This window comes from Nyctibius grandis, chromosome 11, assembly GCF_013368605.1.
Source record: "Nyctibius grandis isolate bNycGra1 chromosome 11, bNycGra1.pri, whole genome shotgun sequence".
In the NCBI taxonomy this organism is placed as follows: domain Eukaryota; kingdom Metazoa; phylum Chordata; class Aves; order Nyctibiiformes; family Nyctibiidae; genus Nyctibius; species Nyctibius grandis.
In genome coordinates, this window is record NC_090668.1 from 4,504,440 (window position 1) to 4,525,655 (window position 21,216).

The 21,216-nt window shown below is 48.1% G+C and overlaps 2 protein-coding genes across 4 annotated transcripts in view; both read left to right on the top strand.

Moving 5' to 3' along the window:
* Nucleotides 1–7,848, top strand: part of ZNF592 (zinc finger protein 592) — a 41,567-nt gene extending 33,719 nt beyond the window's left edge. Inside the window, exons 8-10 of one of the 2 annotated variants that reach the window (XM_068410273.1) lie at nucleotides 850–962; nucleotides 4,337–4,472; nucleotides 5,852–7,848. In XM_068410273.1, coding sequence (XP_068266374.1) covers nucleotides 850–962; nucleotides 4,337–4,472; nucleotides 5,852–6,376 — 774 coding nt within the window. In that variant the 3' untranslated portion in view covers nucleotides 6,377–7,848. The other variant, XM_068410275.1, reaches the window with a different exon arrangement.
* Nucleotides 7,849–7,949: 101 nt separating this feature from the next.
* Nucleotides 7,950–15,864, top strand: SEC11A (SEC11 homolog A, signal peptidase complex subunit). Of its 2 annotated transcripts, XM_068410001.1 has the most exons (7): nucleotides 7,950–8,036; nucleotides 8,167–8,276; nucleotides 10,235–10,384; nucleotides 13,875–14,012; nucleotides 14,523–14,642; nucleotides 15,174–15,231; nucleotides 15,390–15,864. In XM_068410001.1, the coding sequence occupies exons 1-7, from the start codon at nucleotides 7,977–7,979 to the stop codon at nucleotides 15,438–15,440; spliced, it is 687 nt and encodes a 228-aa protein (XP_068266102.1). In that variant the 5' UTR covers nucleotides 7,950–7,976; the 3' UTR covers nucleotides 15,441–15,864. The 2 variants fall into 2 exon arrangements, with proteins under 2 accessions (XP_068266102.1, XP_068266103.1); XM_068410002.1 differs by lacking the exon at nucleotides 13,875–14,012.
* The last annotated feature ends 5,352 nt before the right edge of the window (nucleotides 15,865–21,216 follow it).

A 21,216-nucleotide genomic window follows, 5' to 3' on the forward strand; every position in this document is an offset into this window, starting at 1 on the left:
GCCAAGATATTGTGTGCAGCCAGATTTCTTAGTACTTTGGCATCAGGACTTCTTGTTTGATAGACTGAGTCACCCTTCTCGAGTCCCCTGAGCAGAGGCTGTGGAAATCTGGATCATGGTCTTTGATTCCTTCTAGCTTGACTTGGGGAGTGCTGGATTGTCCCACTTGATAAGTATCAAGAGAAGAAGATGGGGGCATGGTGAGAATGCTGGATTTTCCCATTTGAATTCTGTAGAAGTAGGAAATTTGCCAAATATTTAAGTTCGATACATATATGTATTCATTAAACCAGTCTAAGAAGATTTTAAATGAAATGCATGCAGGTTATACAAAGGACAGTAGGAAAAGGAGGAGGCTGGTTATGGGGCAGAGTTGTGTAGGGGGATGTGGATGTCATACATGGATAACAAGCGGGACTGTGTGATGCTCTGTAACATCTTGACCTTTTATTGTGCTCAATTATGAGGAGAGAGAAGGGTAAGTGGAGTTGTACTTCACAGTGGGGTCCTGCCTTCTTCTGGGGCAGAAGGGACCTTCCATTGAATTAATTCCGCAGAGGGTCCTGTAGTGAAATGAGCCCACAGGAGAAGCAGCTAATGCAATTCCTATTAAAAAAAAAAATCAAGCATGTGCTTTAACTAGTCCTGGTTTTTATAAGACCAGTGCTGGTATTAGCCAAGTGTTGGGCTGAGTATAAGTGGGACCTCAAAATCTCAGTGATCTTTATCAGGAAGAGGGATTTTTTTCACCTGAGAGGTAAGGTCCAGATGAAGAGCATAGGAATGTTAGAATCCAGTCAGTGCCTTCCATCTCCCTGTTACTAAAAGATATTTCTGTTCTTCTGCTAGTCTCTGAAGAGATATCCCTGTCGACAGTGTGAACGCTCATTTAATGCCTCCAGCAACCTGCGTAGACACGTCCGCAATAATCACGACACAGCAAAGATAGTTTACACTTGCTGGTACGTACTGAACGCCACTTTTCAAATTTGTTTTCAACAACAGGCTAATCCTTCAAGTCTGGGAGCCCTTTGTAATAGATGGTGTCTGCTCCTGTCTACTCCAGGCTATAAGTTGCTGAGGGAGAGTGAGAAGAAGAATATGTTAAACAGGAAAGACTTGGTGGCTAAAATAAGTTCTTGCTTTTGACTGCACAATGCCCTTTGGAAACGTAGGGTAAGGTTTGATTTGAGATCTGCAGGTGCAAAATGAGAATTATCTTGCGCACCCTTGTGGAACAGCCCATAAATATTGGGCCAGTCTTTCCCTGCTTCGTGGTTGCTGTAGTCATGCATCGCTCTTGTGCCTTCCCCGTGAAAAAATGGTACAAAAGGCGTGTAAAATCCTAATGAACCAGGGCACTAGATCTTGCCACCACTTCATGCAGGCAGAACTGACTGTACAAGCTGCAAGGCAATGGAGAATTGAGCCTGCTGAATTTGCTTGGGAAGACGCACCTCAAAGTTGGAAAATGGATTTGCAGACTTCAGACAAGCTGTGTAAATCAGCAGTGAATGAAAATCATTGCTGGTGAACATATTTTAACTGTGAATACAGTCTCAGTTCAGGACAAAGCCCAGTGCTTACAAAACTGCCTCTACAACTGCTGCGTTCTCATCAGCTGTTGCAGAATAAGTTGTACACCGAGTGACCACGCAGACTTGCTTCCTGTCTCATTCTGAGACATCTTTCTGAAACAGAATTAAAGCACATTTGTGTTGGAAGGGAAGTTTGCAGTGATGTAGGTTGGGGTATTTTTTTTAACTAAAATTTTAGTTTAATGCAAGTGTTTCTGAAGAGTGTGCTGTCACTTGACTGCACTTAAGTTACTAAAAGCCTGTCTTGAAGAGTACATCCCTCATGTGCTTTATTTCTTTGAACAGCCTAGTGAGCCACAATAGCTTTGAGTAAATGGATAAAGTATTGGCATCACCCCTGGGGCCTGACAGGAATACATTCCTGATGCATTTTTCAGCCAGGACTTCGAAACTTTCCATTTCTTGTAACTGCACTCTGACTTGGAACCTCTGGAGAAGATAAAATGTTGGCTCCCACTATGTTTCATTCTGCTTTAAGTTTATGGGTGATGGTCTTTGGAGTACAGGCCCCGGAGTCCAGTTTTTCTATTACTTTTCAAAACGACACACAGTTGTGGATCCACGGCTTCACCCAAGGGTCTGTGGTCATGCCATGCTTACAGCAGAGAAGACAGAGCTAGAAATTCAAGTGAATTGTGGTTGTGTTTGATTCTCAAGCTTGTAGTTGCTCAGTGTCAAAATCTGTTGATGAAGTCTTAATTGGACAGTGGTTGTGCTCTCTTTTAGTCATTGTAGCGGGAGACTTACTGAAATCACAGCACTCTTCAAATGAAACCTCTTCCTTGAAATACTTGTCCCAGCATCTCCAACAGCTGCCCTTTGTCTGGATCCGAGGTCTTCTGTTCAGTCTCCCGTTTGATCCCTCTTAGTTTGTCCAGGGCGCTGTTCTAAAAATCTCCCCCGTGACTGTTGCTCGCAAAGCCTCCCATGTCTTTGAATTTCTCCTCAGCTTCTTTCTGTGCTCTGTAAGGCATCGCATACCTGCGGCTCCTTTTCTTTTCCCTTGGTTGCTGGCATCTGTTTTCCTTCTTCCCTCCAGGCAGTTTGTATCAGTCTCACCTGTTATTCCCTTCAGGGGTTTTGACACCTTAACTCTGTGTCACCCTCTTCTCCTGGATTTCCATGTGAAGCACGAATAAAATTTTGTCATTGATCCAACAGTTGCGTATTTTTGTGACTCCACCGTGCTGTCTTGTAGGTGACTTCCCTCTGGCTTCTCACATTTCAAGCTGTGATTTCCCCTTCTCCCTCTGCCCTGCTTAGGTCTCTGCCTTCCGTTAAATTCGTAGGGAGAAACCAGTGATGGAGGACTTGCTTGAACACCCTCCTGCCAAGCTTGTCACTGGAGTAATTCAAGTTAGGAAAGCATCTTTCCCTCCTCACATGAAAAGAATTCTAAATGAGGACAAATTGCAAAATAGTCTGATGTTTTGTGTATTTTCTTTCATAATTCACTTGTTATGAGAACTTGCTCTCATTTTCCAAGTCGTAAGTACAAACTGTCTGGAACGCTTGATTTTCAACGTGTTTATTTTTGATAAATACCACTTAATAACCTCTCATCTTTCCTCCATGAGGAAGAAAAATTCCATCATTATTAAATATTGATTTATCATCTAAGCGGTTCCTGCTAAAACAGAGGTATTCAATGAGCATTTTCACATCATTACTGGCTGTTTTTTAATTTCCGTCTAGTTACTGGAAGATCAGTAGGAATCTTCTCTCCTTTTCAAAGATGATTTAGCCACCCAGAGACACTTCATCTCCTCTCTGTTGCTCTTCATCCCTCGCTGCCTACATTTCAACTGCAGTTTGTGCGTTTCAGAGAAGTCCGGTGTTACTTGCCTCGTTGCTCGGGTCAGTGTGTAGCTGATGGACCTTCCCTGTGTCACGCTGGCAGGCAGCAGAAGAGTACAAAGTCAATCTTGGATTTCCCAGTTGCTAACAGAGACCTCTGTGTACTTCACCGTGGTGCAGGGCGGTGGTTTATGTGTCTGCAAGACCTGGCACCTATTTCCAGTAGACCTCAGTCACCTGGGAGTGAGGGTTAACAGATGGCACATCCCCTTCACGTCTCCTTTTGAAATGTCAGCCCTGCTCTCTGGCAGCTCTTGAATCCTACCAAGTTTGAACATGAATAGTTACATATAAATGATGTGTTCATGAGTGCTTCTGCCTAGGTTATTGTTATTAAAGTTGGAAGTTCAGCGCTTTTGTAAGAATTTTAAGCGTGTTGTGATACACGTGGTCTTGTGGATGGGATGGTGCTTGGGAACGCTGGGTGCAGAATCCGGTTCTGCTGCTGGCCTCCTCAGTGTTACACAAGTCATGAGGTCCCTCTGTGTGTAGGTCTCTCACCTGAGAGTTGTTTTTCTCCCATGTGTTTTCCATCTTGATTATTTATCTTGTGCTTGTGTAGCATGTATCACAGTGGGCCTGATCTCCACTAGTCCCTGTATTTGTTTAGTGCTCTCCTGTAAATAAGATGTGCCCTACTTTCATTCTCGTTCATGCTTACTGTGGTAAATTCTAAACTGTTCCAGATTTCTCTCAGGGGTAATGTTTTATTATTAGAACAATGATTTGCTGCATATTTTGGTAATCTAACAGTACATTACTCACCAGCGTCTGTCTCCAATGACACCTATTGGTTTGGCACATAACGAAGAGCTGTTTGGATGGAAACGAACAGCTGGGCATTTCCTCTAATAAATTTTCTTCCTTTTTGTATTTCCAAGGTACTGCACAGATGAAAATCAGACATTTCCTCAGCCGTTCATGCTGGAGAATCACATCAGCCTCATGCACGGCATCAAAAACCCAGACTTATCCCAGATGGCCAAAGCAAAAGCTCCAGAGACAGACACAGCAGAAGTAACTGATATATTTTCATTGAAAAATAAATGTACCTGGCGAGTAGCTGTTCACTTGGGGTGTTGTGTCAACCCGCAGCCTTGCGCAGTCGAGCCCTCTCGTCCATACGGCAGATTTCCTTCCCCCCCTTCCAGCTCCATCCAGTTTGCTTCTCTCTGGCAGTATCAGGATCAGAACTGAAAGCGCAGCTGAGCTGCAGCAGCACCAGGGCAACGTGTCTTGCATTTTTCAAGATATTCTTGAACGTTTGGCCCTGTGTTTTGTTGGCCTTTTTTCAGTCTACTTTGTAGCCAGGTCTAATTTAGGTTTGATATTACCCGTGTTTTCACCAGCCACTCTGTTCACGAGCCTGGTACATTTTTCCTCTTTCTCCTTTTTTTTTTTTTCTGCTAGTTCCAAAAGATTTCTGGTTTAAAATACTTATTAGATCCATTACCTACAAGAACTGCCTTCCTCCTAAGTAGGACTGTGTAATTTTTTTTCAGCAAATGTAACTTTCAACTGATTTTATTTCGGCTTGGTTTGGAGCGGAGGGTTGGCTGATTGGGCTTCTTTGCTCCATTTACTTTAAAAATAGCCGTACGTTTTGTGTATCACTGCAATTTATCGTTCGTCTGTACCCTAGTACTGAGGGATCGCAGCCAAGACCGACTCCCCTCTGTATTTATGCTGTAAGGAAACCTTGGGTAACTCAAGAATTCACTTCCATGAGCTGGTGGCCACTTCCCCCAAGCAGAGCTGATGTACCATGGCACCTGGCTGACCGGGGGCAGACGGTGGCTTCAGCAGCTGGGTCTGCAAATAGAAGCCTATAAGCTGTACCCTAAACAAAGAGCTCTCAGTGCTGCTGGATAAGGAGATAACAAAAATCACACGAAGGGACATACGCAAGTGAGCCATCCCCATGGGAGGAGAAGCACGCTGCAGGATTGTGAGACAGGGAGGATGAGTTAATGAGAGATGCCATGAAGAAAAAGCCTGAGTGGAGGGGAAAATGTTGAGAGTTAAATCTGAGAAGCATTGTCTGGGCTAATGACCATCCCCGTGTCCCTCAGCTGTCCCTGCTCTGTGGGCTCCTCCTTCCCACACCAAGTTCACATTCTCTTTCCCGATTATGTTTCTGCCCAGCCAGCCCCTCCCAGGTCTCCCATCTCACGTCGCAGGACAGCAGTTGACATCCTGCATGTTGAGGTGAGGTGTTTGGGTCCTGGTAGGACAGGCAATGCACCAGGGGTCCCTCGGCACGGCTTAGTTTAGTTTGTATCAAAATACCGACGTGTGTTCACCCTCAGGTGTCTTCAGACACGCGTGTGGAATTTAGCACTTATTCTTCCGTGGGCTCGAACAATAAAGTAACTTTTTAATCTTATTTTTTTAAGGCAAAATCTCCAAAGAGGACAGCAACGGAGGAGCTGGGTCAGGCAGAGACCGCTGCGGGTTCAGAAGCGCCGCCGGCCAAAAGACTGAGAGCGCATTGGAAATGCGCCAAGTGCGGATTTGCGACGGACATCAGCACTGAGTTTCAGGAACACATACCTCGGCACAAGACAGACAGCTCCACCTACCAGTGCTCGTTCTGCGGCTTGTGCTACACCTCTTACATCTCTCTGAACAGACACCTCTTCATTGTTCATAAAGTAAAAGATGAGGAGGAGGAGGAGGAGGAGGAGGAGGAAGAGGAGGAGGAGGAGGAGGAAGGTGAAAGGCCGAAGTTACAAAGGGAGATGAGTGAGAACGGACACGAGGGGTATAATGGCGAGATGAACACTGTGGCGGAAGAAGACAACCTGAAATGCAAAGAGTGCAAAAGTGACTCAGCTCTTTGTGAACACAGTCAGACGTGTGGCGTGGAGGGTCCTAATAGCACCTCGCAGAACAATCATTCAAAGTCTCTTAAGACTTAAAAACAAAAAACCCCTTTCGGTCAGTCGGGGGTTTTTTGTTGAGGGGTTTTTACTCAAAACACGGGGTGGGGATGGGGCAAATCTTTGAAATATTCTGTTGATTTCTCGGGATGGACATTGCTTTCCATTAACTTCTATTTGTAAGGGAAATTTAAAAAAGAAAAAAACCCTGCCATTGCATCCTAAGCACTAACTCTCTGCCAGACCAGAGAGGTGAAAAGGGAAAGCAGGGCGAGAATCCTCGCTGGAGCTTGTCCAACTCCTGAGGGTCAAGGAGCACTTTCTGCAGCTGCAGTTTCCTTCAGATGAGCTCTCTTCCTTCGAGTGTGCACTGCCCCAGCCTCTGCGCAGAGCCCCAGCCTTGCCTTCCCTGTCTCGCTTTCTTTCTCCTTCTATTTATGGCTTCTTTTTTCTCTTCCCATCCTGCCTTTGTTTTACTCATTTTAACTCATAACGGTGTCTCAGCAAAACATGCTTGTCAGGACTGTGCTGGCTGATCTGGGATCTTCTGCGTTACACAGGGCGGGTTCAAGCTGTAAGTTGTGCTGATTTCTCTTTAATTGCCCGAATAACAACCTTATTTTCCAAAGGCAATTTAGTGAAATGTTTTGGACCTGAATCATGCTGAAAAAGAACTTTGTAGCCCCCATCCTCTTGGGTGGGCACAGCTCAAAGCCAGGTGTCATGTTAAGGAGGGCCTGGTGCTCCTCAGGACTCGCTGGCTGCACGTCAGTGGAGTTGCGCTGCTGGAAGCTGTCCTGGGGTTGGGTGCAGCCGGGCCTGGTGCTCGGTGGCTCACCCCGGCAGGGAGCTCAGGCAGAGCCTGGTGGCAGGTTGACACCATCCTCATACAGGGAAAACATCCCCTGCCCCTGTGCGTGGCGGCAGCTGGAGCGAAACCATCCCAGCACTTGTGAGGGCGCCGGCTGGGTGCCAGGGCTCCCTGACCAGCTGCAGCAGAGGAGGGGAGCGCAGCCCGCAGAGGAACCACCATGGGCTGGCGTCCGTCGGTAGCTCTTCTCCTGCCGCGGCTCAGCGTTACCTGTCACCTGGGAGACGTTTCTTTCCGCGTAGTCATATTGACTTCTCTTTACTCACTCGTTCCCCCCTCACACACACACTTTGTGTAATACAATTATCTTCTATACCATTATTTTTTTGTTGAGCCAGAACCCCACCCGTTATTGTTTACTATGACGATGTTTAAATAATTTAAGAACTATTTATCTTATTGCATTCGGATCGCTCACTTTCTCGTCTCGACGTGTTTTGATACGAACAGTTCGGACTCTTTGTATTTTTTGATACGGTGTACGTTAGCCTAGGGGGATGTTTTACCAGGTAGCCTACGTAGAGTTAAGGGTAGCAGGGGGCACTCCCGAGCCATCACGTATCTATTTAACCCGCAGCGGCGTTTGTGCCTTGCTATGATGTTTACTTCGAAGTATCGCAAATAAAAGCATCCAAGGGTGCCTGCCTGGGCCTCGTTCTTCCCTCGGGCCGCCATGACGGCGCCTCGGCCACCTCCCTGGGGGCGGGGCCGGAAGCGGTTGTGACGCACCGGAAGCGGGGCCGGGCGCGCGGGGGTGCCGCCGCCGTGATGGCGGCGATGCTGTCGCTGGACTTTCTGGACGATGTTCGGCGCATGAACAGGCGGCAGGTGCCGAACCGGGGCGGGGGGGATGGGGGGGGAGGTCGGGACGGGTCCCGGGGGGGCGGATCGGGCCGGGTTTGCCCCGCCTGGCCCCGGGCCGCGGAGCCTGACCGACATCCCCCCCCCCCCCCCCCAGCTGTACTACCAGGTGCTGAACTTCGGCATGATCGTCTCGTCCGCCCTCATGATCTGGAAGGGGCTGATGGTGGTGACGGGCAGCGAGAGCCCCATCGTGGTGGTGCTGAGGTAAATCCCGCGGGGGGGGAGGGTTAATGGGGCCTCGTTCAGCGGTAGCCTGTCAGCGTGAGGGGTGATACCCCCCGGGGCTGGAGAACCGCCGGGCCGGCCCGGAGGAGGTTTTCCAGAGGGATGGGGCAGCTGGAGGCTCCTGCCCTGTCCTCGGTGGGCGAGAGGCTCTCTAAGAATTCGTGCTTTCCTGTAACGCAGAGGAACAGCGAGGGAAGAGGAAGTTGGTAAGCAAAGCTGGCAGCCCTACGCAAAAATAACCTTCAGGTTGTGCGTTAGAGAGGTGGTCCTGAGGAAGGGGAAGGAGGAGGAAGGACTTCAAAGAAATACGGTGAGAGCGCAACCCAGGCATTTCTGGATTGTTCCAAACCTCCTGGAGAAACGCTCAGCGGTGTGGGTGGGAGAGGCTTGAAAAAGGAAGGCCTTGAAGCAGGGGGTGATGAACCCGTTGCTTGGGTGGGATCACCCCGGTATAAAAGCCAGGTTTGTGGCAGAGCTCATCTTCTTGTCAGGGCTAACGGCACTTCCCGTGGTAGAAGCTGTGGTAGCAGAACAGGGCAGTGCACTGGTACCCCCTGCCGTGGCTGTCTGCCTGTCTTGTTGCTGCTGCGTGAATAGTCAAAGTATGCAGTGAGTCTTGGTTAGTGAAAAGGAAGGTGAAATCTTTGAGGTGCCAAGGAATAAACTCGTATAGTGAAAAGGAGTTGTTGGAATGCCCAGTGAGCTTTATTACGTGTTATGTTGCACCCTTAAAAGTATCCACCAACTCTTCTTCCGCAGCTGCTTGGTTTTCTCCCTGGCCTTCTCATGAGTTGTAACATGGCCAAGAAAAGGGCAGCCTTAGCCGTACCCTTTTATACTCCTGGCTCAAAATAAGGGATGTCGCTCTGTGACTGGATATATTTGAGGTGTTGCGTGTTCACAGAAGTGCCGTGCAGTAGGTACCACCAGCGTTACTCCCACCCTCCTAGTGCCTGGGACACATTCCCATGGCCGAAGTTCTTGGGCAGCCATGGGATGCTGGTGCTGTCAGACGCTGCGTAGACATTGCACGGGGCCTGTTCTGTGGCCGCGTTGGCCTTTCCGTGTGTTTCTACGTCAGTGTTAATCACCGCGTGCCATTTAACAAGACTCACATACGATAAAACCAAGTAGCGTTCCTGTTCCCTCCTGACAGGTCTGTCAAGTCCAGGGGAGATGTTTCACGCTGTTCCCCCCAGTGAGTAAGACAGGGGCCGTTAGGTCACGTCCCTTCTTCGGCGATGTGATCTTCTGTTCTGACTAGCAGCTTCTGCGCTGTCTTGAGATAAAACACGAATATATGCGGTACTTAAAGTTCATCGTTTTGTTCTGTACTGCATTATTTATTTGGAATTAAGAAGGTTAAATATTTTGTAACAATTGCCTTTTGCAAGACAGGAGAAAAATAGCTTGAATAGCAGTGCCTGAAATGAGATCGTTAAGCAAAGCGGTGAATCACAACGACGAATTTTTAGCACGCCCGTCTGTCTGTTCCAGATGGGATACAAGAGCCTGTGTGCTTTCAGCGCTTTGTTCGTGAGGATGATCTGTCTACCTGCAAAAAATAAATTAAATACAGCTTCCCACCACTGCAGTGCTGCCAGTGTAGCCCTGCTGATGGAGAGCTCAGAAGTCCAGAAGATACTGCTTGTCGCGAGCCTTGTTGTTATTAAGAAAGCAGAAGGCTTTTCCCCTTCGGTGGGTTTTTAACACTGGCTGCTGGCAGTGCTCTTCTCCCCACAAATCTGAACTGCTGGTAGTGTGGTCATGGAAAATCTGATTGTAATAGAGGTTAGACCCCTGCCTGGTCTCCAAGTCCACGTGGTTTTCTTAGGGGCTCTTCATTGAGGTTCTTGTGAGATTTTTCTTAAAGGACTATAAACTCTGAAACCTGATTATGACTGTTTAAATATTGTTCAATTGCTTCTCTTTTTCAGTGGAAGCATGGAGCCTGCGTTTCACAGAGGAGATCTCCTGTTCCTCACGAACCGAATTGAAGATCCAATCAGAGTGGGAGAAATCGTGGTCTTTAGGATAGAAGGAAGGGAAATTCCTATAGTCCATCGCGTTGTGAAAATTCATGAGAAGTATGTCGAGAATTTGGAGGATTGTACCGCAGATGTTTAGCTAAATTGTATTTTTTTCTCATCTTCTTGGGTAAACGAATGGGTGGGATGTCAGTAACAGATACCCAGGTGCTGTAGGAAGTAACACAGAAGTCTCAGACACACAAAATCTGCCCTCCTTGGTTTACTTGTAAAGATCTTCCAGCAGAATGCACAAGCTGGGGAGTCTGCGCCAGTATCTTGGGCTCCCCATGTCACTTAACATCTCCTGTGCCATCATTTCCATCCCAAGGTGTTATGTAATGTCGCTGTGTTGTCTCCTGTAGGTATGGCTGCGTTTGTGTGGGTGAAGGCACAAGTAGAGCACAAGTCTTATGAGGAGCTGCTGAGGGAACTGGGGGTGTTTAGTCTGGAGAAAAGAAGGCTGAGGGGAGACCTTATTGCTGTCTACAACTGCCTGAAAGGAGGGTGTAGCAAGGTGGGGGTCGGTCTCTTCTCCCAAGTAACAAGCGATAGGACGAGAGGAAATGGCCTCAAGTTGTGCCAGGGGAGGTTGAGATTGGAGATCAGAAACAATTTCTTCCCCAAAAGGGTTGTCAAGCACTGGCACAGGCTGCCCAGGGCAGTGGTGGAGTCACCATCCCTGGGGGGATTTAAAAGCCGTGTAGATGTGGTGCTGAGGGCCATGGGTTAGTGGTGGCCTTGGCAGTGCTGGGTTAAGGGTTGGACTCGGTGACCTCAAAGGTCTTTTCCAACCAAAACGATTCTATAATTCTATGAAGTGACTCTTGTTTGTAGAGGCAGAACTTACGGGAGAAGGGTATTTTGTGTGTAGCATGCATTATTTTCAAGCTTGTCTTTATGGTCCTGGTTCCTGTTCTCAGGCAGAGGCAGGGTGCTTCTTTTCTTCTCTGTAGGAAGTTCTGCGTTGTTGTACTCGGAGTCCCCGTACACGCTGCGCTCTCGTGTACTGTTCATTCTCTAAACATTTAGCAGGCTGCACGCCTGAAGGAGTGAAGCGCAGTCACTCTGGTTTGATGGCTGAACAGGGCTTAGGTTTCCAAGCAAGGCCTCCTCCGCAGCCATGAGCCTTCCTATTGTGCGGGGTGGAACTGTGACTGCTCCAGGCCAGTCTGGGGGGATAGGAGCCAGCCCCTTGAGGCATTGGAGTGAAAACTAAATCTTGAACTGAACCCCTGGGTCTTCAAGCCAGCTCTGAGAGGGCAACAGTTGGATGGGGTCCCAGCATCTGTTTCTGCTGAGTAGATGCTGGCTGCAATATGAATGAACTGGAGCTACACCAGTGCTCAGTGATCTGCTCCTAGGTCAAGTGGATCACTTGAATCTTATGTACAGGTGGCATTTGAGGATCTAGTCAAGCGAGGTCAATAGGACAGAGAGGGTCCCTTCGCCCAGGCATTCGTAGCAGCCACAGTTATTGGGACATCAAGAACATTTGTCTGGCCCAGCATCAAGGTCAGCCAGCCTCATGCACATAAATAGTCCAGCTGAAATCCTGGCTGTCAGAGAGTGGCACCTCTCCCAGTCGACAGAGCAGATTCTTTGCTGTTCAGATTTATTCTGCACCCGAAACTTTTAACAATGTCCATTTTCAAAGTACTGTTCTTTGGTACCACTAATTTAAAAATAAGGTCGGTGTACTTGGTAAATTTGATACCTAACGTTGCACGTGCACTTTTTGTGATGTCTCAGGAACTCTTTTAAATGAAACGCTACTTTCCTCCTCACCTACTGCATGCTGAAGGCTCAGCTGGGCTCCCGTGCTGCTGCTTGGGCTGATATTGAAGAGGAAAGAGAGGTCAGGGTCTTCTCCCTCTGCCCTCAGCCAGTGTATGGGAAGGAGAAGAAAAATGTGCATTCTGTGCAGCAGTTCATCTCCAGATATTGCCCACCCTTCTCTTTTTGCCTGGCTCTCTCTCAGCACTAGGTATTAAGGTATCCAGCACTTTTTTTCTTTAAATCTTAACAAGACCATAGTGCCAATCCTAGATTCTGTGAAGTCAAGCCATTCTCCAGTATTTTAGGGTTCATTTAAATAAAACAACCAAACACAAAGCTGGTCTTTACGTTAGGAAAGGTAAAACTGGAAAATCCATAGTGTGACCTGAAGCTGGGTGCTGAAGGCAGGACTTTGAGGTATCAGTTGCTGCTTTCTCTATTTAAAGAATATTTTTCCGGTGCCAGTTTGGAATTAGAGGGTGTCCTCTGAATGGCTGGAGTTTCCCATTTCTTCCTGTAGTTATGGACTGAATATGAGAGCTGTGAAAAGTCTCTGTGAAAGCTGACAAGAGTCTCAAAATGAAGGAAGAGAGAAACCCTGTTCTCTGTGACTTTGTGGCAACTCGGGCTCCGGTTCACATGAGCACTGTTTCAGTGAGAAAATGTTTTTTACTTGCTAGCCTTTTCTTCTGTGTTCAGAGCGAAATTGAGTTCATTCTTTATCACTAAACACAGAGTCTGCAGTCACAGATTACTTAGTGGTTTTGGTGCAGGACAGCCAGACCAGATTTCATTCACCTTTCAGACAGCAGAGCAGCTGTGCTGTGGGCTCCTCACGCTGGTTCCTGATAGAGCATTGGATCTGCTCAATAAGATGGTGCCCTCCTACGCCATCAGTCTTCAGAGCTGAAACTGCGTTATCTGCACCTTTGGGTATCTTTGTCTTTTTCCAGACTGTCTCTCTAAGCTGCTGCAGTATTTGTTGTTCCCACACTGAGCCAAATGTGCTTTGCAGAAAGATCTGTTCTTTTTCCCCCTTTTTTTTTCCTTCCAAGCTTGTCCTGTCAAGTAACACCCATTGGTGTTCAGGCATGATGAAAGCAGCCTGAGCTCTGAAGGTCTTCTGCGTGCTTTCCCGAGTTGTGTTTGATCTGTTTCTGTGAGCAAGCCGACAGAATCAAGCAGCGAGGACGCTCCCGCTCAGCGTCTGCCTTCAGATGCCACAGGGAGAGTGGCCGGCCACAAACCCCCACAAACTGCTGCTTACAAGCAAGTGTTGCTGGCTGTTGAGCAAGCTGAATGGAAACGACCGGGGAAGGGTGCGTAACGTGGTGTAGAAAGCTAGAGCACAGCAGCAGCCTTTTCCAGGTCAAAGCAAAGGTTCATCTGCTCCAGGATCTGACCAGCTAATTTGCCTCAGGACAAACTAAAGACTAAGAGAGAGTGTGTGGCAATAATTTCCCTGCGTTCTGCAAATTACGATTCCAGGCACAAAGTGGCAGTGCTGTATTAATAGCCCCCTTTTCTTTTTTACATGGAGTACGTGGTCACTGTTTGAACTGGTATTTTGGCATCCAAAATATCCTTCCAGAGAGACATTAGAGTTAGTTAAGCGTAGCACCTTCTCTGCCTTGTTTTAACCTGTTACCTCTGAGTTTCGTTTGATGCTCTCTAGGTCTTGTATCCGAAGAGGCAGTGAAAAACTGATTGTTGCTGTGTGTCATTTGTGTTCGACTACCGTCGTATCTCCCATCAGTTCTGTCTTTTCCAGGCTGAAGAGTCCTGGTCTGTTGTTTCTTGTGTGGAAGTGGTTCCAGACCTTGTTGTCCATTTCTGAACCTTTGCCAGTTCTTCTCTCCATTTCAAAAAAGGATGTGGGGGGTTCAGAACTGCACAGAGCATTCAAGATGTAGGCACATCGTGAGTTCATGCAGTATTGTAATGGTATTGTTTGTTTTTGTTCTGTCCCCCTTTCCTAATAATTCCTAAATTTCAGCTTGCTTCTGACCACTACTGAGTAGAGCTGTATGCTTTAACCCCAAAGTCTCATTTTGGGTGGTAGTACGGAGCCCAGCACCCAACATTTGTGTATGAAGCCAGAGAAGCATCAACACGAGAGAGGTCAAAAGCAAAGAGGCGATAGCTGCACCTTGGCTAGAAATGGCTCATCCTGCTGATTCTGTTCTTAAACTCTGCCGGAAAGCTTGGCTGGGGCCAGGATTCATTCTTTTCATGGCAGTGTTTTTCCAAACAGCCTGCTTTCCACTGCATTGGACAGAGTTTCCCTTTTTCATCCTGCTTGAACATGCAGGACACGGTTGCTTGTGATATCTTTGTGTTAGTCTCTATGCGCTTATGCTAGAACAGCTTTTCCTAAGTTCTTTTTCTCTGACTTACCTGGCTGTCTTGTCTTTGCTAGGCAGAACGGTGACATCAAATTTTTGACAAAGGGAGACAATAACGCCGTTGATGACAGAGGGCTGTACAAACGAGGGCAGCACTGGTTGGAGAAAAAGGACGTAGTAGGACGAGCGAGAGGGTAAGCGAAGCTGGAAAAGATGCGGCTTTTTACACTGCCCTCCCCGACTGCCATCCGTCAATCCCCCTCTCCTCTTGACCTCTCCCTGCTGGGTTCTTGTGACCGGTATGAAAGCGTTTCGGAAGGTACTGTGGGGAGGAAACAAAGGTAGTTCAGTTCTTAGCTTGGCTTAAGGGAAGGTATCAGGCTGTGAGCTGCATCTTGAGATGATCATGCTGGATGGACAGCAAGGCAAAGGCAGTGCACGCTCAGGCGTGATCAGAATTTTGATCAAACCTGTTTCACACGGCACAGTCTTGGCAGGCAAGCGAGATCTGAGGAAGGCAGAGGCTAAAACATGCTCTGTAGCTGCTTGTCACTCAGCCCCCACCCCCATGGCTTCCCTGCTTGGGAGGAAGAAGTCCCCAAGCCTGTTGACTGTAGCCCTTAGCATGCTTGAGTGGCTTTTCCTTTGTACAAGTACCAGGGCAGCGCTTCTCCCATGTGCACCCTTGAATACTGTTTGTTTTAATAAAACCTTTACTCTTGTAGATATGTGCCCTATATTGGAGTAGTGACTATCTTAATGAATGACTATCCAAAATTTAAGGTAAGAGCTCTCATTTTCTGCCTGCTTCTCCCACCCCAGCTGAAATTACTTCGTGAGCACTTCAGATGCGCAGGCAGAACCGTTTGCACTGTGTGTTTGCTGCTGTTACTGCATCTTTAGATGTGAATGTGCACTCTTGTGTCTTCTTTCTCTTACAGTATGCAGTCCTCTTTTTACTGGGTTTATTTGTGCTGGTCCATCGAGAGTAGCCTCTTGCACTGGAACAGGAGGTGAAGGTGCCATGGATTTTTTTAGATGAACGTTTTAAGTAGATGACGTTCCCGATGTGCCAGGAGGAAGAAGAAAACATGCATTTCAAAGCTTCTTGACAGTCTGGGTTTGTTTTGTTTCTTACTGCGTAAGGGCGGATGTTTGTCACAGTATTTCCAATGGTTTGTCACGTTTTAGCATTTTTAGTGAGTGTTAATGTTAAAAATTGAAGCCAAACTGTTCAGTGTTTGTACTTTGAAGCTGAGCTTCCTCTCGAAGTGCCTACAGGACTGTGTCCTATAAGTCTGTGCCTCCGCTGGGCAAGCGTGACCTCTCCCTGTGCTGACTGAACTGTCAAACAGTGACCTGCGGAGGTGATGGTTTTTTTCCAATTCAGAACTAGAATAAAGATTTTGCACCTCACCTGGTACAAGCCCTGCCACATTCTTCGTTACTGCCCCGCTGAGCGCATCTTCGTTACCCAGTTTCCCTGGGGGAGGGGTACCTGGGCCGTTGCAGACTGACTCCTAGAGCCTAGTGAACTAACGTGTCCTCCCTTTACAGAACAACAGCAACTGCTCCTCTTGTTTCTTCTTGTAGAGTAAGCAGTGCTGAGCTGTAGGTCCGTTCAATATTTCTATGTTTCTGTAAATCACACTGTAATAATCTGCTTGAAGACTGAAAACAGGAAGGGCAAGGACAAAACCCAGGGGGTGTTTGTGTGTTTTCAGTTTCTTGCATAGGTACCTCATTAGGCTTGTCAGGCCTGTCACAGAATCACAGAATCAGTCAGGTTGGAAGAGCCCTCTGGGATCATCGAGGCCAACCAATGCCCTGACACCACCATGTCAACTAGACCATGGCACTAAGTGCCATGTCCAGTCTTTCCTTAAACCCCTCCAGAGATGGTGACTCCACCACCTCCCTGGGCAGCCCCTTCCAATGGCTAATGACCCTTGCTGAGAAGAAATGCTTCCTAATGTCCAACCTGAACCTCCCCTGGCGAAGCTTGAGGCTGTGTCCTCTTGTCCTATCGCTAGTTGCCTGGGAGAAGAGGCCAACTCCCACTTCACTACAACCTCCCTTCAGGTAGTTGTAGACTGCAACTGTCCCATCTGTGGAGTGAATTTTGCCATTAGCGATGTCCATGGGACCCTTTTGTTCACTACTCAGTCGCTGGGCTGACCTGTGGTATCCCAACACGCGTAGAGGCAGTTGGTTTAACTGGGTGGTTTGTTCCCTGGGTAGGATGAAGCAAAAAACCATCTGATGTTTGGGACACCACAAAGAGTTTATGAACAGGTCCGGCCCCTAGTGCTGAGCCTTGGGCCTGTGGCTCTTTGAGTATAACTTAGTAATAAAAAATGCTAACAAAATCTGTATCCCTCAGTGCTGGAGCCCTTGAGAAGAGAATTTGGATACAGAGTTTCTCCAAAATGCTTTAGTCACAGATGGGATGTTTTATCAAACATCTGGCCAGCAGTGAGGGAAAACAAAATCTCTCTTTGAGAGCTGCCATCACCGTGGAGCACCTTCCTGAGGAGCAGCATTTCTACCTTTGCAGGTAGCACTGAGGCCGAGTCTCCATTCCCTGCTTTGCCTTTAGCTTAAGCTGGTTTTGTGCATAAATTGTTTTTATAGCTTGGGCTCACATAAAGGACTGAGTTAAGCTCTTCTGAAATCTGCTAATCAACACCTCCCAGTGAAAACTCGCTGAAAGTGCTGCTGTTGCTGTTTTCAGAGTCCTCTCACTTTCACACCTTTTGCAAAATTCTGAGCTCGCTGAAGCAGTGGTGTTGCTGAGTTAACAAAAAGGCTAAAATACAAAGGATTTGCGCTTGTAGGGGATGCAAGGATGAGCTCTTAAAGAGCATCTGCTGAAACCCCAGTTCTGAGAGAAAAGAAACGGTCCTTTTGAGGTGTTGGGACATGATAACGTACCGGTCCTGATGGTGCCAGGATGACCTGGCTGGCGATGCTGGTCACTGGCGGCAGGTGTCAGCAGTCAGTGCGGCTGAGGACACGCTCTCATTGCCAACCTGGGCGCAAACCCGCGCTTGGGCGCTTGCAGGATGGTGTGCCCAGTGATGCCAGGTGAAGGAATTGAGCAGGAAGCGCTTAAAAAATGCGGGGTGGCTGGGGTAAAGGGTGGGATGAAGCCCCCCGCAGCCCAGCTTCAGTGGGTTGCTCTCTTCTGGGTTTGCAGACACTTTAAGAACAAACAATTGCCCTAAATCGGGGGCTGCGGTGTGAGATTTGGGAATTCATCTCTATGGCCCGCCTGCTGCCTATTTTCAGCTCAGTGTAGCTGAGAACGTGGTTCTGTGTTAGCTGCAGTCGTGAAATGAGGTGTTGGCTCTAATTAGAGTGAGGATAAATAAGCAGTTAATCCACTCACAGCTCAAACGCCCACCAGCTCCCGCACTGCCTCCCCCATCACCGCCTGCATCCCTCTAACACCTTTCCTGCCGCAGTGGGAAGAGAAGGGTGCCGGGGACGAGCCTGCACAAGCTGGGAGCTGAGAACGTGGGGGCAGGATGACAAAGTGTTGTTGCCGGCTCCGTCCCCGCCAGACTTATTCTGCTTTGCCGAGCAGAAAAGCGACAGAGCGTGCAGGATCTCTGGTTCAGCTGGGTGCTAATGCTGAAGTGTTTGGCGAGCAGTGCTGTGCTCCCGCAGAGCCAGGGGTTTTGCTGTTAGAACTTGATGTGTGTTTGTTTTTTACTTCGGTTTTCTTCTTTTTGTTAAAGGTGAAGCTGTCTGGCCAGCGCCAGTAAAACCTTTGAGACTTAAGGCTTAGGAAGGATGGAGATGTGTCACAACAGGAATGGGATTTGTTTGTAAAGTATGTGGGTGTTGAAAGGTTTATAAAGGGGAAAAAATAAAGGAGAAAAATCTGCCAGGGCTAAGATTGCTTCTGTCTCTGTTGTGGTTACAGCCGAAGAGAGCAGGTTTTCTGGTAGGCAAGTTCATTGCTTAATTACTGCTCAAGCACATCCGCTGTTCAGGGTGCAGATTCCTTCATGGGCAGGAGCTGTTCCACAGAGCAAAGCAATGCTGGGCTGTTTGTGATCATTGCTGGAATTTTGTTGGGTGACTCTTCGCATCGAAGCTAAATGCATAAACACAAGCATGATGGATGGGGGGTGAGCTGTGAGGAGTAATGTGCTGAAAGCTGAAGCTCCCTCAGACAGAATCTGTCTTTGTATGTTTATGATGCTTGAACGCACGGTTGTCGGTTAAACAGTAGTAAGTGTTACTGTTCCATCCAGATCTGTCACTGCATATTGCTTGGCTAGGGCTTGGATTTGTAAGGTGATTGGTTGTGTGCTTTCTTTAATGAGACCAGGTAATCTCATGGTGGTTTTCCTGCCCTTAGAACAGGTCAGCCGTATTTTTTTCTGAGGAGAATCTGCAAGGCAAAGTCTTGTCTGCACATGGTTGTAAGACCACTTCCTGCTGGAGAAATGCACGAATGCAAACCCAGAGCACAGCTCCCAGAATGCGTCCAGCTCTGGGGCCCCCAACAGGAGAAGGACATGGAGCTGTTGGGGCGAGTCCAGAGGAAGCCACGGAGATGCTCAGAGGGCTGGAGCCCCTCTGCTATGGAGACAGGCTGAGAGAGTTGTGGCTGTTCAGCCTGGAGAGGAGAAGGCTCCGGGGAGACCTTCTAGCACCTTCCAGTACCTGAAGGGGCTACAGGAAAGCTGGAGAGGAGCTTTTTACAAGGGCATGGAGTGAAAGGACAAGGGGGAACGGTTTTAAACTGAAAGAGGGGAGATTGAGATGAGATATTAGGAAGAAATTCTTTGCTGTGAGGGTGGTGAGACCCTGGCCCAGGTTGCCCAGAGAAGCTGTGGCTGCCCCCTCCCTGGCAGTGTTCAAGGCCAGGTTGGATGGGGCTTGGAGCAACCTGGTCTGGTGGAAGGTGTCCCTGCCTGTGGCAGGGGAGGTTGGAACTAGGTGGTCTTTAAGGTCCCTTTCAACCGAAACCATTCTGTGGTTCTATGGGCTGAGCTCAGTGGCCAGGAGAAGGAGAGGTGGCTTAGGCAGAGCATGTCACTTGGGGATGGGGCCTGTGCTGGAGCAGGGGAAATGCAAAGCAGATGTTTACGTATCCCAGGCTGAAGACCCACACGGTGTCAGTGACTCAGTGGCTGAATCAGATGAAGAGTGTCCTGCTTCCAGTCCTCAGGCCGCGTGGTGCGCCTGGGTGATGCCAGAAAGGCACAGCCTTCATGGTTCTCGTCAGTGTCAGCAGCTCCTGGTGGTACTTGATACATAGCAGATGGCTGGTCTGACTGTCTCATCGCTGGCTGCTGGGAGAAGAGAAGTAGCACCTACATTGTATTTTGAGCCAATTTAATATCTTCCTGCCCCTTTTACTTTCTCCCCTCCCTTGCAATACTTCCATCCCTTTGCCTGCACGCAGCTGTTTCAGCTTGCTCACCCATCAGGAAGCAGGAGGTCTCTGCAATGGTAGCTCCACCAGCCTGACACGTGCTGGAGTCAACACGTGGGAAGGCACACAGTGGCTTTCCTGGTGGATCTGCCTTGTTGGATCAGCTTAGCCATAATCAGGTGGATTCCCTGCTGGTTGGTAGTCTGCCCAGCTGTGAGGAGCCCCTCTTCATGGTGGCGGCTTTGCTGCTGTGTGCTCATCCCTGCTTACCCCTCAATTTCTGTCAAAAACCACCAGCTCCTTCGCACATAGTCCCACTTCCCCGTGGAGCAGGGCCTGCCTACGTGCTGGGTCCTGCCGGCTGAGCGCATCATGTGTTAAACCTGTTCCTGCTCATGGGGCAACTCATACACACATTGAATTCTAGCAGGTCCTTTGAACGCTTGATCTAGCAGAGCTCCCTAAACCTGGGGGAAACCAAATATCTCCGCAGAGGAGAACAGCGTAAGTAGGGATGGACTAGACACGTACCCTGTGTGGTCCAGGATGGAGCAGACACACTCACTGTCTCTTGCTCTCTCTGCCCAGCTCCTCATCTCTTGACTTCTTTGCTCCTTCTGTTTAATAATTTAAAAACACTTCTTGGAGCTCTCTTTGCCAAACATCTTGATATCACCTTTCCTTTTCAATCTCTCCTCTCCCTGTAGAAATGAACCTTGCAGGGTTTCAATTTCCAGAGAGACTGAAGTAAAAATAACACAGAGAAAATGAACTTCAGTTTAATTTCTCTGAACCTCAGTTCACTCAAACTGGGATGTCAGATTTCTGCCACGTAATTCTGGTTGGGACATTTCTGAGCTAGGCCTGGATTTGCCTGCAAGAAAACATGATTTTGTTCTCTAAGTCGTCTTGCCGAGCAGTTATTTGTACTATGTCCAGCGGGTGTGGAGTGAGCGGGAAACCCCAGGAAAAAAACACAACTCATTTACGGCTTAAATGAAAATTGAAAGAGAGTTGGAAACAAGATGTGCGAGGTTTCAAATTTTATCTTTTATAAACAACAGTTGTTGCCTGTGGACGAATGAATGTAACAGAGGGATTTAATCTTTGTAAACAAGAGACAAATGCATCCAAAAATATCCTCAGGCTTACAGCAGGACTTCAAATTTGACCTGGCTTTGGCGAAGCGGTGAAGAAGAGGCTGAAACAACTTAACCGCTACTAAGAGCTTTATTGGCACCAGGAGCTCTGGGAAAGAGACAAACAGGGGGATTTGAGGCCTTTGCTCTTGGTGTTTGTTTTTTATTAGAGCCATCGGGTTTTGAGCATGCGTTTGCCTGCCCAGGTGGATGTTTGCGGGGCCTGGGAGTGCC